At 43.8% G+C, this 14,534-nt stretch overlaps 1 protein-coding gene across 1 annotated transcript; it reads left to right on the top strand.

The window, feature by feature from the left end:
* Window positions 1-367: 367 nt before the first annotated feature.
* Window positions 368-8,401, top strand: TMEM171 (transmembrane protein 171). The gene is made up of 3 exons (XM_055421709.2): window positions 368-1,010; window positions 5,419-5,560; window positions 8,119-8,401. The coding sequence occupies exons 1-3, from the start codon at window positions 368-370 to the stop codon at window positions 8,312-8,314; spliced, it is 981 nt and encodes a 326-aa protein (XP_055277684.2). The 3' UTR covers window positions 8,315-8,401.
* Window positions 8,402-14,534: the final 6,133 nt, after the last annotated feature.

Below are 14,534 nucleotides of genomic sequence, written 5' to 3' on the forward strand. Positions count from 1 at the left end.
ACTCATAACAGGAAAAGCCACACCCAGTCACTTTTGTTGTATGGGTTTTGAGTTTTCAAGATACTCTTAGGTGCATGGTGAATGCATTTCCCCTTCTTACATATCTTTATAAAATTACATATTCAGGAGTTTCTGAATGGCAGCTCCTCTGACTCATGAACCAACTCATTGTTCTACAGTGTATCAGCTGCACAAAGTTGTTCCTTATGATTTCATCCTAGTGTGATTTTGGAGAAAGAACAGGGCGGGTCAGGAACACCTGTGCCCGTTTTATAATTTGGTGTTTGGTTATGTCTGCAGAGCTGCTAAAACCATCGAAGGGAACGCACACATCCCACCCACCTCGGGCGAGGGTCCTCTCCTGGCCATGTCTCCTGCAGCTGCTGCCGAGCCAGACGGGGTCCAGGGAGACAGGCGTGTCAGCAAGCTCATTTTCTTCCTTTTTGTCATCGGTGCCATCCTGCTGTGTGTGGGGGTCCTGCTCTCCATCTTTGGGTTCCAGGCATGCCAATACAAAACCTTCTCAGACTGCAGCATGGTGCTGAAGATCGCGGGACCCGCGTGTGCTGTGGTTGGACTGGGGGCTGTGATCCTGGCCCGCTCCCGGGCACGACTTCAGCAAACTGAGGCGCGCCTGCGAGGCAACAACCAGGGGGACTCCGACCGACCCTTCCTCTGTGGGGAGAGCCGCCAGTTTGTCCAGTGTCTCATCTTTGGGTTTCTGTTCCTGACGAGCGGTATGCTCGTCAGTGTACTGGGCATTTGGGTGCCTGGGTGTGGCTCAGACTGGATGCAGGAACCAGTGAATGAGACAGACGCAGCTGGCTCAGAGCCCCCGATCTGTGGGTTCCTGTCCCTGCAGATCTTGGGTCCCTTGATTGTGCTTGTGGGATTGTGTTTCTTCGTGGTGGCCCATGTTAAGAAGAGAAACGATTTGAATGGGGCCCAGGATGCTTCTGAAAGTGAAGAGAGACAAACCCAGAGCCTGGAGCCCATCCAGGTGACTGTAGGTGGGTCGCTGTCTTGTCTTTGCTTGTTCATATCACCATGGCTGCAGCATCAAGGCTGCTCTTGGGTCTGGCTAAATTCTGTCTCTTCGTCTCCGTCCTCTGTCTGTCCTCTCACGCACGCACAGATGCACCCAGACACAGTTCTCCCTCTGTCATTATCCCCATAAGAATCCCTCAGCACATCCTTCCGTCCCAGCAATACCCTCAGTTCAGTTCAGTCTCTCAGTCGTGTCCGACTCTTTGCGACCCCATGAATCACAGCACGCCAGGCCTCCCTGTCCATCACCAACTCCCGGAGTTCACTCAAACTCATGTCCATCGAGTCGGTGAAGCATCAGGACATTGAGTTGTGACTTGACTGAGGTTGCAGGGCAAATAAAGAGGACGTGATAGGATCCTGGGGCTACCCTGGGAGCCTTCTGTCACCGAAGGGACCTGCCACGTAGCCCTGTTTCTCCTATTATTCTCACACCAAACTCTTATGGCACTTCTGGTTGTTGAAAACGTGGGTTCTCATCACTGGTTATCCTTGACCGGCTGCCCTTGGAAGTCCTTAACTTCTCCTGGCCTTACTTTGTGTGTCTGTAAAATGAACATTGCACTTCTGAGTTTCCTGGCAGCACTGACATTCTAGGATTCTGAGTCTGTTGCAAGTCCACTGGTCTTCCACGTTTTGAAGGAGGCTTCTGTACTATTGTCCACCTTTTCATCCTCTGTGATTTTGTCCTTGACTCCAGGGTCGGGGCAAAGTTTGGAGCAGGGGCATGGATACAGATGAAATGTGACTGTCTGGTCACTTCTTTCCCCTCGGGGTGTCCAGAGATTCCCTTTGGTCCCCCTGCAGGAGACCTGCATCGCCATGTCCCAGAGTTGGGCCCCCATGGAACCACGTCAGGAGCTCTGGCCTCACCTTCGCGCAGAAAGAAAAGCCCCCATCACTGCTTATTTTTGCAAATTGCTGTTTTATTTCAGTCTCCCACCCTGAAGGCACAGCCTTAACATCTAAAAGGCTGGGTGGGCAAAGGGGATTACAGAGCAGAAACTGTGGAGGGAACAGGGAAGAAGTGAGCTGTTTCTCGTGGGTGAGGCTGTCTGTTGAGCCAGCAGTTCTTACTGGGGGGATTCCTGGGGCTGTGGGGCTTGCATGGTATTGGCCTCAGAGAGGAAGGGCAGATGGATTTATAGATGATCATTGTGTTTGGTGAGGGTTGAAACTCCCAGCTTACTTAATTGTGTGTTTATATACTTACTGTGACATCAACACTAGTTATTTGTTAATAATAGATAACACACATATAGAGCTTATTCTTGGGCCAAATAATGATCTTAGTGTTTTAGTGTGCGCTCCTCAAGAGCCTGTTATGTGAAATTCATCCATGCCCTCGACAGTCCACTGTGGCAGATACTTAGTGTCTCCATGTAAAAGATGAAGAAACCAAGGCTCAAGGATTCCAAATAATTGGGGCCTAAGGTCACAAACTAGCAGGTGGCAGAGCCAGGATCCTAACTGAGGCAGTGGGCATGCATATGCTCACATGGGCCCTCCTGGGTCACTTCCTGTAATTCTGTTTCTGCAGGCTTCATCCTTCACCTGGTGTCCTGAGTCACTGTTAAATGATGAAAAGGCTCACCCAATATTATAGATGCTCTTAGTTCTTCTGGGGAACACAATGCGGGTCAAGTAAATATACTCGTGGGACACTCATGTTCTTCCACTTAGGTGGGGGCGTATTGAGTGTGCCCTTTGGGTTTACTATCAGGGAGTTTGGGGGTCCAGCCTTACTCCTGGTGACTGGATTCAGGGGCAGCTGGGGGCAGGGCTGGAGCAGGGGTGTGGTGACTCCTGAGCATTTCTGTCCTGATGTTGACACTGAAGAGTTTAAAATCTTTTCCATATAACCATTTAAGTCCTATCAAATTTGTGAAAATCTGGCACTGTAATTCACTGTCTTTCTCTCCTTTGATGTTATGGAATAGGGTTTACGTCTTTAGAAATCATGCCTTTTAGCACAATAGTTAAGACTCTGGACATTGTCTGTCAATGGTCAGTTCTGCCTTACGAGGGAAATTGAGGGTGATATGAGGCAAATCTTATCTAAGTGCCGGAATTCAGCTCTTTCCAGAAGACAGAGTAGATAAATCAAGATGCATGGTATGTGCATTGTGGGCACACCTAGTGTTGGACGCTGGATACACAAGCAGATGACTGGTCAACCAACAGGGGACATCAAGTCCTGCAGGAGGAACCCCATAGTGAAAGGGAGCCAGGAGTTTCCCAGGGAGAGCAAGAGGGCTGGGCGCAGACCTTTCAGAGGGACAGGTAAGCCTCTGAGATGGCTGGAGGCTGAGTACTTCCTTGTCTGTGTTTGATAGGTGATTGGACTGTTTTGGAGGCTTATTTCCAGCTCCTTTGTCCTGCAGTGTGTACTTAAAGTGAACACTCAACCTACCTTCCTCTGACCTACCAAGACCTTCTGAAAAAATTAAATGAGAATCCCAAGAAAACCACTGTTGTTTTTCGAGCTTCAGTTAGCCATGCATATTTTAAGCGCCAATTGCTATTTCCTTGCAGAAGGAGAGATGGAATTTATGCATTTTCTGTCGGGGAGGCATTTGAGGCAACAAGGTGGAGAGTGGAACCACTGGCCGGTGGGATTGTTTCTTCAGACATGCAGACAGGTGCCACGTGCTGGTGGCTGTGGAGAAAGTCCCTCTGAGGGTGTGTGGCCTCTGAGAGAGCTTGTTCCGTGCTCAGCACCGTCTCAACCCCTCACATGAATCTGGTCCTCCTATCTGTCCTCTGAGGCAGGTGCAGTTACTGCCTGCAGTTTACAGATGTAGGCTGGAGCCTGGAGAGGGCAAAGGACTTGTTTGGGCCACACTGGGTAGTAACTGGCAAGTGGAACCCCAGTAGCTTTAGAGAACCCTGCAAGCATCAGGACTGCCACCAGTATAAACCAGTCTCCTCCCTGATGGGAAGTAAAGTCCTCTCCTCCTTCCTTCTGCCTGAGCTGTCATTTGGAGTGGCCTCTTCATAGAGGTGCCGCCACATGTCTAGAAGGTTCTGGGCAACTCATTTAGTACATTCTGAGTTAGAATATGAGCTGTATCTGGTCCCCTGTTCTACCCAAAACACAGTAATGTGTTCTGGAGTGAACAGTAGCAATAAAAAATGCAGGGGGGAAAAACCATAGCTTTTCTTTGAGTTTGATTTTCTTTGATAAAGCTTGGAAGAAACGTTGGTAGATAAATACTCAGCAAGAATGGAAACCACATTTGTGGAAATAGGGATGAGGGACTATATTGTTGCTGTACTGTCATTTGTTCAGAGGCTGAAACTGCTTTTGAGGAGCAGAGGCACTTTATCCAACAGCTAACTTTTGAAGAATTAAAACTGTAAGTTGGAAATAAGAAAAACTTGACAGCAGTAGACATCCCAGGGGAGATAAGGAACACTGTTAGCAAACACTTGCCAGAAATGCTTTAGCTCAGACTTGCTATGAAATGTAGGCTCAGTTTTTTTAATATGGTAAAAAAGATATAACCTAAAATTTACCAATTTAATCATTGTTGAAGGAAAGTTATGACCAACCTAGACAGCATATTAAAAAGCAGAGACATTACTTTGCCAACCAAGGTCCATCTAGTCAAGGCTATGGTTTTTCAAGTGGTCATGTATGGATGTGAGAGTTGGACTGTGAAGAAAGCTGAGTGCCGAAGAATTTATGCTTTTGCACTGTGGTGTTGGAGAACACTCTTGAGAGTCCCTTGGACTGCAAGGAGATCCAACCAGTCCATTCTAAAGGAGATCAATCCTGGGTGTTCATTGGAAGGACTGATGCTAAAGCTGAAGCTCCAATACTTTGGCCACCTCATGCGATGAGTTGACTCACTGGAAAAGACTCTGATGCTGGGAGGGATTGGGGGCGGGAGGAGACGGGGACGACAGAGAATGAGATGGCTGGATGGCATCACCGACTCAATGGATATGAGTTTGAGTGAACTCCGGGAGTTGGTGATGGACAGGAAGGCCTGGTGTGCTGTGGTTCATGGAGTCGCAAAGAGTCAGACACGACTGAGTGACTGAACTGAACTGAAATGTATAGTGGCATTCGGTCCATTCACCATGTTGTACAACCAGCCATCACCATTATCAGTTCCTGGAGGTTTTTTCATTATCCTGAACAGAATCTCTGCCTCCATTAAACTCTAACTCTATTGCCCTCGCCTCCAGTTCCTTAGTGACCTCTATTCTCTGCCTCTGTAAATTTGATAGGCCCACTTTTCAATTCTGGTGTTCTGACCTTTGCTGTAGATGGGCCAAATGTATAATTAATGTCTTTAGGTCTTGCTCATTTGCTTACATTTATTACTCATCCGTCTTCAACAAAATGTTGTGTTTCCTTAGGTGATGCCGTGATCATATTCCCACCCCCTCCACCACCTTACTTTCCTGAGTCTTCAGCTTCTGCAGCTACTCGGAGTCCTGGGACTGACAGTTTGCTTCCGGATGAAAGCCCACCTTCATATTACAGTATTTTTCACTCTGGGTAAGACTCTCCCTTTGAAGTTGAAGTGTAGAAACACTGAACCTTTTCAGGCCTGTACCTGTCTTCAGGCCAAGTCAGCTTTATGCTGTGATACAGGTGTAAGCATCAAGGAGGAGTATCTATTTTGCTGACATTATGTCAGAATTATCATCTTAATATTCACAGTACCTTCCAGGAAACTTTGGATAGCACATAAGTTAAAAATTATAAGAGTGGTTGCGCCAGGTTCATGCGAAGCCTTCTCCGTTCATCTGTATGTGCTTGTAGCAGAACTGGGTCTCAAAATGCTGAACCACCTGTCAGCCAGCCTGAGCGCTAGACCAGAACTTGGGAGGCCCCTGCTAAGTTAGGCTGCTGTGGACTGGGAGGTGTGGGGGTCTCAGGAGACTCCCGGAAGCTACAGAGGTTCTGATATCTAATGGGGATACTTGAGTGACTGACTGAAATCAGCCTGCACCCTGCCTTGAGCATGCCAGTCTTCTCCCCTCAATTTTAAGTTGTTCCCTGGGCCTCAGAGTCTTCTCAGATTGCTTGAAGAGAAATGTTAGATTCCCATTTACATCCCCCAGGCTTCCCATATGTCACAAATTAGGAGGCCTGCCTGGGGGTCACATTAAACAGTGCAGATGTCAGTGTTTTTTCTTGAGGCAGAGGGATGCCATTGAAGGTTGAGGAGTTACAGCAACGGAAAGTGAACAGTGGTTAGCTCAGCTCCGACTGGGGAAAGGCTGAGGGTGGCCAGACCAGTTAGGAGGCTGACTCATGATCATGGACAGGCTGGAGGTAACAGAAGCCTGGGGTTGTGGTGATCAGAAAGGGAGGAGCAGGACATCTTGGTGGTCCAGTGACTAAGACTGTGCTTCGGCAGAGGTCGTGGGCTCGATCCCTGGTCAAGGAGCTAAGATTCCCACATGCCATGTGGTGTGGCCAAATTAAATAAAATGATAGAGCATTTATTTAAAAAAAAAAAGAGGGGAGAGTAGGAGTATGGGAGGGAGTCTGTGGTGGAGGATGATGGGAAAATCAGAGGTCGTGATGTCAAGTGTGAGAGACAGGGACAGGGGAGGTCCCTGACTGAGGAGGATGGGAAGGGGCTCGTGTAATCAGGAGAAGAGAATGGCTGGCTTGTGGTGGTAGGAGAGCAAGGCATGGGCCTTGGAGGGAGACTGGGTGGGCCAGAGCTTGGAGGGAATTGAGGTCCTGGAGATGGAATGGCAAGGAGGCAGCTGAAACCAAGAGGACAGAGGCATCAGAGACCTGGGGAGAATCCACGGGCAGGGATGGTATGAAGGGAAGGCGTTCTGGGAAACGCCAGGGATGAGCAGGGCTGGGGAAGGCACTGTACCTTCCCAGATGGGAACCCAGGCTGTAGGAAGTGAAGGCAGGATCCCTGGAAAATCTCCCAGGACAGAGCAGCACTCAGTGAAAATTGACTTTTGAGACGCGCATTTTTTAAAGGCAATGAGAAGTGGGGCCCAAGAGATTGCTAGGGACCTGAGCATGCTAGGGATGAGTGCTGCCTTACCTGGTCGTTCATGTTTTAAGATATACAGTCTAGGTGGTGAGCTGGAGATCCAACCAGGGACGAATGCAGGAGTTGCCCTGTGTGGATGAAAGGGAGGTTAGGTTCTGGAATTTGGAGAATTCTGTTTGTGAATTTTTGTATTCGTTTCTCCAGTGATGAATTTCGCAGAGATAAATAGATATATGTCTATTACTTCTACTAAAAATGACTCCCGCTACTATGCCAGAGTCTGGCTTTTCTTCCATTACCTTATATCATTCTCATAGTTACTTAGAAGGTAGACATTGGCATCACCCCCCATTTTACAGATGAGAAAGCTGAGGCTTAGCGATCAAACAGCTCAAAAGCAGCAGGGTGGAAATTTAGATGTAGGTCTGCCCTTTGCTGGAGCCCACTCAATTAACTAGTATGCCTTCCCACCTCCCTTCAAGTTTTTGGCTTAATGATTTAATTTTCTATTTGCATAAGTTTGTCTCCCTTATGTTAGCTGTCTCCAGATGAAATAGCAGAGAAGAGTAGCTGTGTATGTATGTGCATGTTCTTTTTGGAAGGCATCTATATGTTTGTGTGAATAGTGGCTCAGACGGTAAAGTGTCTGCCTGCAATGCGGGAGACCTGGGTTCGATCCCTGGGTTGGGAAGATCCCCTGGAGAAGGAAATGGCAACCCACTCCAGTACCCTTGCTTGGAAAATCCCATGGATGGAGGAGCCTGGTGGGCTACAGTCCACAGGGTCGCAAAGAGTCAGACACGACTGAGCGACTTCACTATACGTTTGTACCCTTTGTGTTTTCAATGACAAGGGGCATGACAACAGGAGTGAAACTGTCTTAATATTACAATCAGCTCTAAGGACAGAAAGGGGCAAGAAATTAAAACATATCTATGCAAAATATATATGGGAAGAAGTTACTCTGGAAGCCCTTGCAAATGCTTCTAAATGCATCTAATTAAATATGTGAAAAGAACCTGGTATTTAAGCGTGATGACTGATTTCCTCTTCTCCCGTTCATGTTCTCTCTTCTTCTTCATAGGTCCCCAACTCCTGAGGGCCAAGGTGCAGCCTCTGAGAGAGATTGTGAATCGATATATACTATTTCTGGGACTGCTTCTTCCTCTGAGATCTCCCACGCTCTCCATCTCTTATCCGAACTGCCTCCCAGATATGAAGAAAAAGAAACTGCTGCTACCACATCCTTGTCTCCATCTTCTGAGCCTTCCCCGCCATGAACCATGGACTCGAGTTCAATTTTGTATAGAATCAATCACTATTTTATTTAATTTGTTTTCTAATAAAAAATACAGTAGCATCAGCTGTGTCCTGACTTCTTGGTATAGCATCAAAATCAGTAACAAACCTTCCAGGTGAAGCCGTCAGTGCTTTAGACCACGGGAGAGGCAGGGTGCCTCCAGATGGGAACTTAAGCAGGTTCTGTCACTGAGACTTACTATTTTGGGAGATGGGTGGGGTCATTTGTACTGGTGCGTGAAGAGACAAAGGTTCAGAGAGGCTGATGAACTTATTCAAGGTCACATTGCTTCTCAATGGTGAGGTTAGATGTTGAACCCACCTAGCTGGTTTCTGAAAGCCAGGTGGATATCTCTACCCTGTGCTGTCAAAGGCCAACCAAAAGCAGTGGTTAATGTTTAGCTTGGCCCATCGGGTTTCCAATGTTAATTGCTTCTGGGTCAGGGAAACCAGATTACTCTCCTCATTTATTATTTCTTCCTCCTCTTCCTATTCCTTTTTTCTGTTTTTTCATTTTGAAAGAAGGTAGTTAGGGTAACTAGGTAATCTACACTGGGGCAGTTACCAACACACTGATGCCTGAAAGCCTTCTTACAATGATGTGACATTTTGGAGAAGAAATTTCTTGGGACATTTTGGTAACTGGATTCCCCCATAGAGATTCAGGAAGGATATGTCTTTTTGTATTATAAGGTACCCAACTGTCTGCACCACCAGCTTTTATTCTTATAAATCTATTGCTGAATAAAAACACGTGTATAGTTAGGTACTATAATAGATATTTATTCTAGATATAAACTTTAAACAATAATCACTAAGTATTATTGATTTTACCTGGGAAAAACTTATTTTTAGAATCGAAAATTTGTAGGAACTTAGCATTTTTGTTAACAAAATTTGATGTAGCAACAATATGAACTTTTTATGCCTTTTACCACAAGCCCTTTTACCATAATCCCCATAAAAATCAGTATTATCCAATATTTAAGTGCCTGAAAGCAGAATTTAAGGCGTTAATGCTTCAATAGTTTAAATGAAGTAATGACTGATTTCATGGGAATTGCCACTGCAATAAATTAGGAGTAACAGTCTGTACCAGCAGGACCGACCTATTTCTAAACTGAACATTTATTGGATTGAACTGCTCTTAAAATTCTGCTTTTTTTCCCCCTGGAAGGTTAATTATTCACATTCTAAAATTAGGACAAAGGGTAGATTATCACCACTGGCTTCTGCTGTTACTTGTTTCAAATGATTAAGCCAAAACTTCTAGGTACAGTTAAGTTTTAAACACTTACAAGTTCTCATATATAATCAAGACCCTTTTTAATGGCTCAGGGTTAGGGTTTGTAACTGGGCATTTTACTTTTATATGCTAGTAAACTTAAATGGCAGTTAGAAATGCTTAGGTATAAGTTTGACCTTCCGGTGGGAGAAGTCTGTTTTACCTCCATCCGTCTCCTCAGTGTTCAGCCAAGTGAGAGCTGACGAAGCCACACCATTGCAAGGGGACCCTAAGCAAGAGATGTTCATTGCAGGAATGAGTCTTGGGCAGCCAAGCTGGGATGAATCCTTTAGTCATAGGAAGATGCTTCCTTCACCTTTCAAGTTTCTAAAAAAGTATGACAGCTCTGAAAACCCATCTGGAAGGCTGTTACTGATTTTCTTTTTGTCTTTTTATTACTTAACTTTTTTTAATGTGAAATTAGTCATATAAGATCAACCGTTTCAAAGGGAACAATTCAATGGTGTTTAGTACATTCACAATGTTGTATGGTCAACATCTCTATTTCCAAAATATTTTCATCCCTAAATAAAACCCCATACCCAGTAAGTAGTCTCTGCCCACTGTTTCCTTCCCAACCCCTGGCAACTACCAACCTGCTTCTCTCTCTCTAGATTTACCTTTTCTGGGTATTTCATATAAGTTATATCATACACTATGTGAATGTTTGTGTCTGTCTTCTTTCATTTAGCATGCTGTTTTAGAGCTTCATCCATGTTGTAATATGTATCAATACTTCATTCCTTTTTGGAGCTAATATTCCATTGTATGTATATACTACAGTTTATTCATGATGGACATTTGAGTTGTATCTACCGTCTGGCAGTTGTGAATAGTGTAGGTATTAATATTTGTATCCAAGTATTTTTTGGAGTATCTATTTTCAATTATTTTGGGTATATACATAGATATGAAATTGCTGGGTCATACATGACCTTTAAGTTTTTAAGGAATTGAATACTGTTTTCCACAGAGGCTGCCCCTTTTAATATTACCACCAACCATGTACAAGTTCCATTCTTCCACATCCTCAGCACCACTTATTTTCTGTTAATATTATTATCATTATTATTATTTTCATCTTTGTGTGAAGTGGTATTTCATTATGGTTTTGACTTCACTGATGAAGTCATTCCCTCATGACAAATAATGTTGAGTATCTTTTCATGTATTGTTTTGAATACTAAACATTATCATCAGGAGCATAAGAAATCTTACTCCAGATTTTCCTCCTATGGTCTTGGGAGGTGTGATGCTCTACTTTACAGAAAATAGTGATGAGGTCTACATCAGGTGGGACTACCCATGCCAGGTGCTGCCATGCTCCCTCTGCACTATGAAAAACCCCTCTTGTGACATCTTTGTCCTCCCTCAGGGATAAGTTAAGTAGACCCAGTCAAGAAATTCTACTGAAATTGAAGCATTTTTGGACAAGGTCAGGTTCCTTTAGTATTTCCACAAGCTATGGAGGAGTGGAGCAAGACAACAAAGCAGATTTCAGAGGATGAAAGCGGAAGGGGCAGGTGAGTATGTGTTCATCCAGGTTCCATCTGAGAGGCTGGAGTGGATTGGAGGGGCAGTTAAAGTTAAGGTGGCCTCTTCAATGTGATCCCTATCAAAGTACCCATGACATTTTGTATAGAACTAGACCCAGTAATTCTAAAGTTCATATGGCCATAAAAGACCCAGAATTGCCAAAGCAATCTTGAGTAAAATGAACAAAGCAGGAGGAGTCTGGGAGAAGTTCCCAGACTTCAGACAATACTACAAAGCTACAGCAACCAAAAAGAGCATGGTATTGGCACGAAAAAAGATACATGGATCAATAGAATGGAACAGAGAGCCGACAAATAAATCCAGACACTATGGTCAACTAACCTGCTACAAAGGAGGCAAGATTATACGATGGGAAAAAGATAAGTCACTTCAGCAAGTGCTGTTGGGAAGTTTGACAGCTGACTATAAATCAATCAAATTAGAATATACGTTCACATCATACACAAAAATAAACTTAAAATGGCTTAAAGACTTAAACATAAGACATGACACCATAAAACTCCTAGAAGAGAATATAAGCAAAACAGTGACATAAATCTTACCAATGTTTTCTTAGGCTAGTCTCCCAAGGAAACAGAAATAAAAACAAAAATTAAAAAATATGACCTAATGAAACTTACAAATTTTTGCACAGCAAAGGAAACCATAAATAAATGAAGAGACAATCTATAGAATGGGAGAAAATACTGTAAATGATACGATCAAGGGCTATAATTTCCAGAATATGCAATCAGCTCATAAACTCAACAACAACAACAAAAAAACAACCCAATCCAAAAATGAGCAGAAGACCTAAATAGACATTTCTCCAAAGAAGAAATACCAATGGCTAATAGGCACATGAAAAGATGCTCAATATTACTAATTATTAGAGAAATGTAAATCATGACTACAATGAGGTACCACCTCACACCAGTCAGAATGGCCATCATTAAAAAGTCTACAAATAACAAATGCTGGAGAGGGTATAGAGAAAAGTGAACACTCCTACACTGTTGGTGGGAACGTAAGTTAGGGCGGCTGCTGTGGAAAATAGTATGGAAGTTCCTCAGAAAACTGAAAATAGAATCACCATATGATCCAGAAATCCCACTCCTGGGGATGTACCCAGAGGAAACTATAACTCAAAAATACACACACCCTTTGTTCATAACGCGTTGTTGTTGTTGTTCAGTCACTCCGTCGTGTCCAGCTCTTTGCAGCCCCATGGACTGAAGCACGCCAGGCTTCCCTGTCCATCAGCAACTCCTGGAGTTTGCTCAAACTCATGTCCATTGAGTCAATGATGCCATCCAACCATCTCATCCTCTGTCGTCCCCGTCTCCTCCTGCCTTCAATCTTTTCCAGCCTCAGGGTCTTTTTTAGTGAGTCAGCTCTTCACATCAGGTATCCAATGTACTGGAGTTTCAGCTTCAGCTTCAGTCCTTCCAATGAATATTCAGGACTGACTTCCTTTAGGATTGACTGGTTTGATCTCCTTGCAGTCCAAGGGACTCTCAAGAGTCTTCTCCAACACCACAGTTCAGAAGCATCAATTCTTTGGTGCTCAGCTTTCTTTAAGGTCCAACTCTCACTTCCATACATGACTATTGGAAAAACCATAGCTTTGACTAGATGGACCTTCATTGGCAAAGTAATGTCTCTGCTTTCTCATATGCTATCTAGGTTTGTCATAGCTTTTCTTCCAAGGAGCAAGCATCTTTTAATTTCATGGCTATAGTCACCATCTGCAGTGATTGTGGAGCCCAAGAAAATAAAGTCTGTCACTGTTTCCATTGTTTCCCCATCTGTTTTCCATGAAGTGATGGGACTGGATACCATGATCTTTGTTTTTGAATGTTGAGTTTTAAGCCAGCTTTTTCACTCTTCTCTTTCACCTTCATCAAGAGGCTCTTTAGTTCCTCTTTTCCTTCTGCCATGAAGGTGGTGTCATCTGCAAATCTGAGGTTATTGCTATTTCTCCTGGCAATCTTGATTCCAGCTTGTGCTTCATCCAGCATTTTGCATGACGCATATAAGGTAAATAAGCATATAAGCATTTCGTATATAAGGTAAATAAGCAGGGTGACAATATACAGCCTTGATATACTCCTTCCCCAATTTGGAACCAACCTGTTGTTCCATGTCTGGTTCTAAATATTGCTTCTTGACCTGCATACAGGTTTCTCAGGAGGCATGGGAACAACCTAAATATCCATTGACAAAACAATTCAGAGGTTTGAGGAATGTGCACTAAGTTTTCCTCCTTGTCAGAGGCTGGAAACTGCAATAAGGAAGACCCTCTTCCAGCACTAAGAAGCTGAAGCTGACGATCTGGCTGTGGTGGGGACACAGTGGATGCATCAATAGCATGCATATCTCAGGAGATTTTGTGAGTCTGGTTTCAGACCACTGCAATAAAGAGAATATCACAATTAAGCATTTATCCCAGGAATTTTCATCTAAGTTGACTTTGATGCATTTCATAAGTTCTGAGATCAAGCCTTGAGCCTTTGGAGTGGGAGCGCTGACTCCAAGACTCTAGACTATCAGAGAACTAACCGTAGGGAGTATCAAATAGTGAGAACTCACACAAAGGAAACAGCTTGAATACAAGACCCAGCATCACTCAACCACCAGTAGCACCCTGTGCAGGATGCCTCATCTAAACAACAAACAAAGCAAAAATACAAACCCAATCATCAGCAGACAGGTTTACCACCTCACTCAGCCTTGCTCATCAGAGGAAAAACAAACAAACAAGCAAACAAAAACTCAGCACAAATCTCACCCTATAGGAAGCTTACACACACCACTGGACCAACCTTAGAAGGGCAGAAAGCAAAAGGAAGAAAGAATTCAACCTTGAAGCCTGGGAAAAGGAGACCTCAAACACAATAAGTTAAAAAAATATGATGAAAAGGCAGAGAAATACTACACAAATGAAGGAACAAACTAGAAACACAGAAATCCAAATAAATGAAGAGGAAGTAGGCAAACTACCTGAAAAAGAATTCAGAATAATGATAGTAAAAATGATCAAAAACCTTGAAAACAAAATGGAGAAAAATGCAAGAATCAATTACAAAAGACTTAGAAGAATTAAAGAATAAACATACAGATACAAACAACACAATTACTGAAATTAAAAATACTCTGGAAGGAATCAATAGCAGAATAGTTGAAGCAGAAGAACAAATCAGTAAGCTGAAAGATAAAATGGTGGAAATAACTTCTGAAGAGCAGAATAAAGTAAAAAGAATGAAAAGAACTGAGGATAGTCTCAGAGACCTCTGGGATAATATCAAATGCACCAACACTCAAATTATAGGGGTCCCAGAAGAAGAAGAGAAAAAGAAAGGGTATGAGAACATTTTTGA

Source organism: Moschus berezovskii, chromosome 18 (assembly GCF_049115385.1).
Source record: "Moschus berezovskii isolate FMDL1 chromosome 18, NW_MosBer_1.0, whole genome shotgun sequence".
NCBI lineage: Eukaryota > Metazoa > Chordata > Mammalia > Artiodactyla > Moschidae > Moschus > Moschus berezovskii.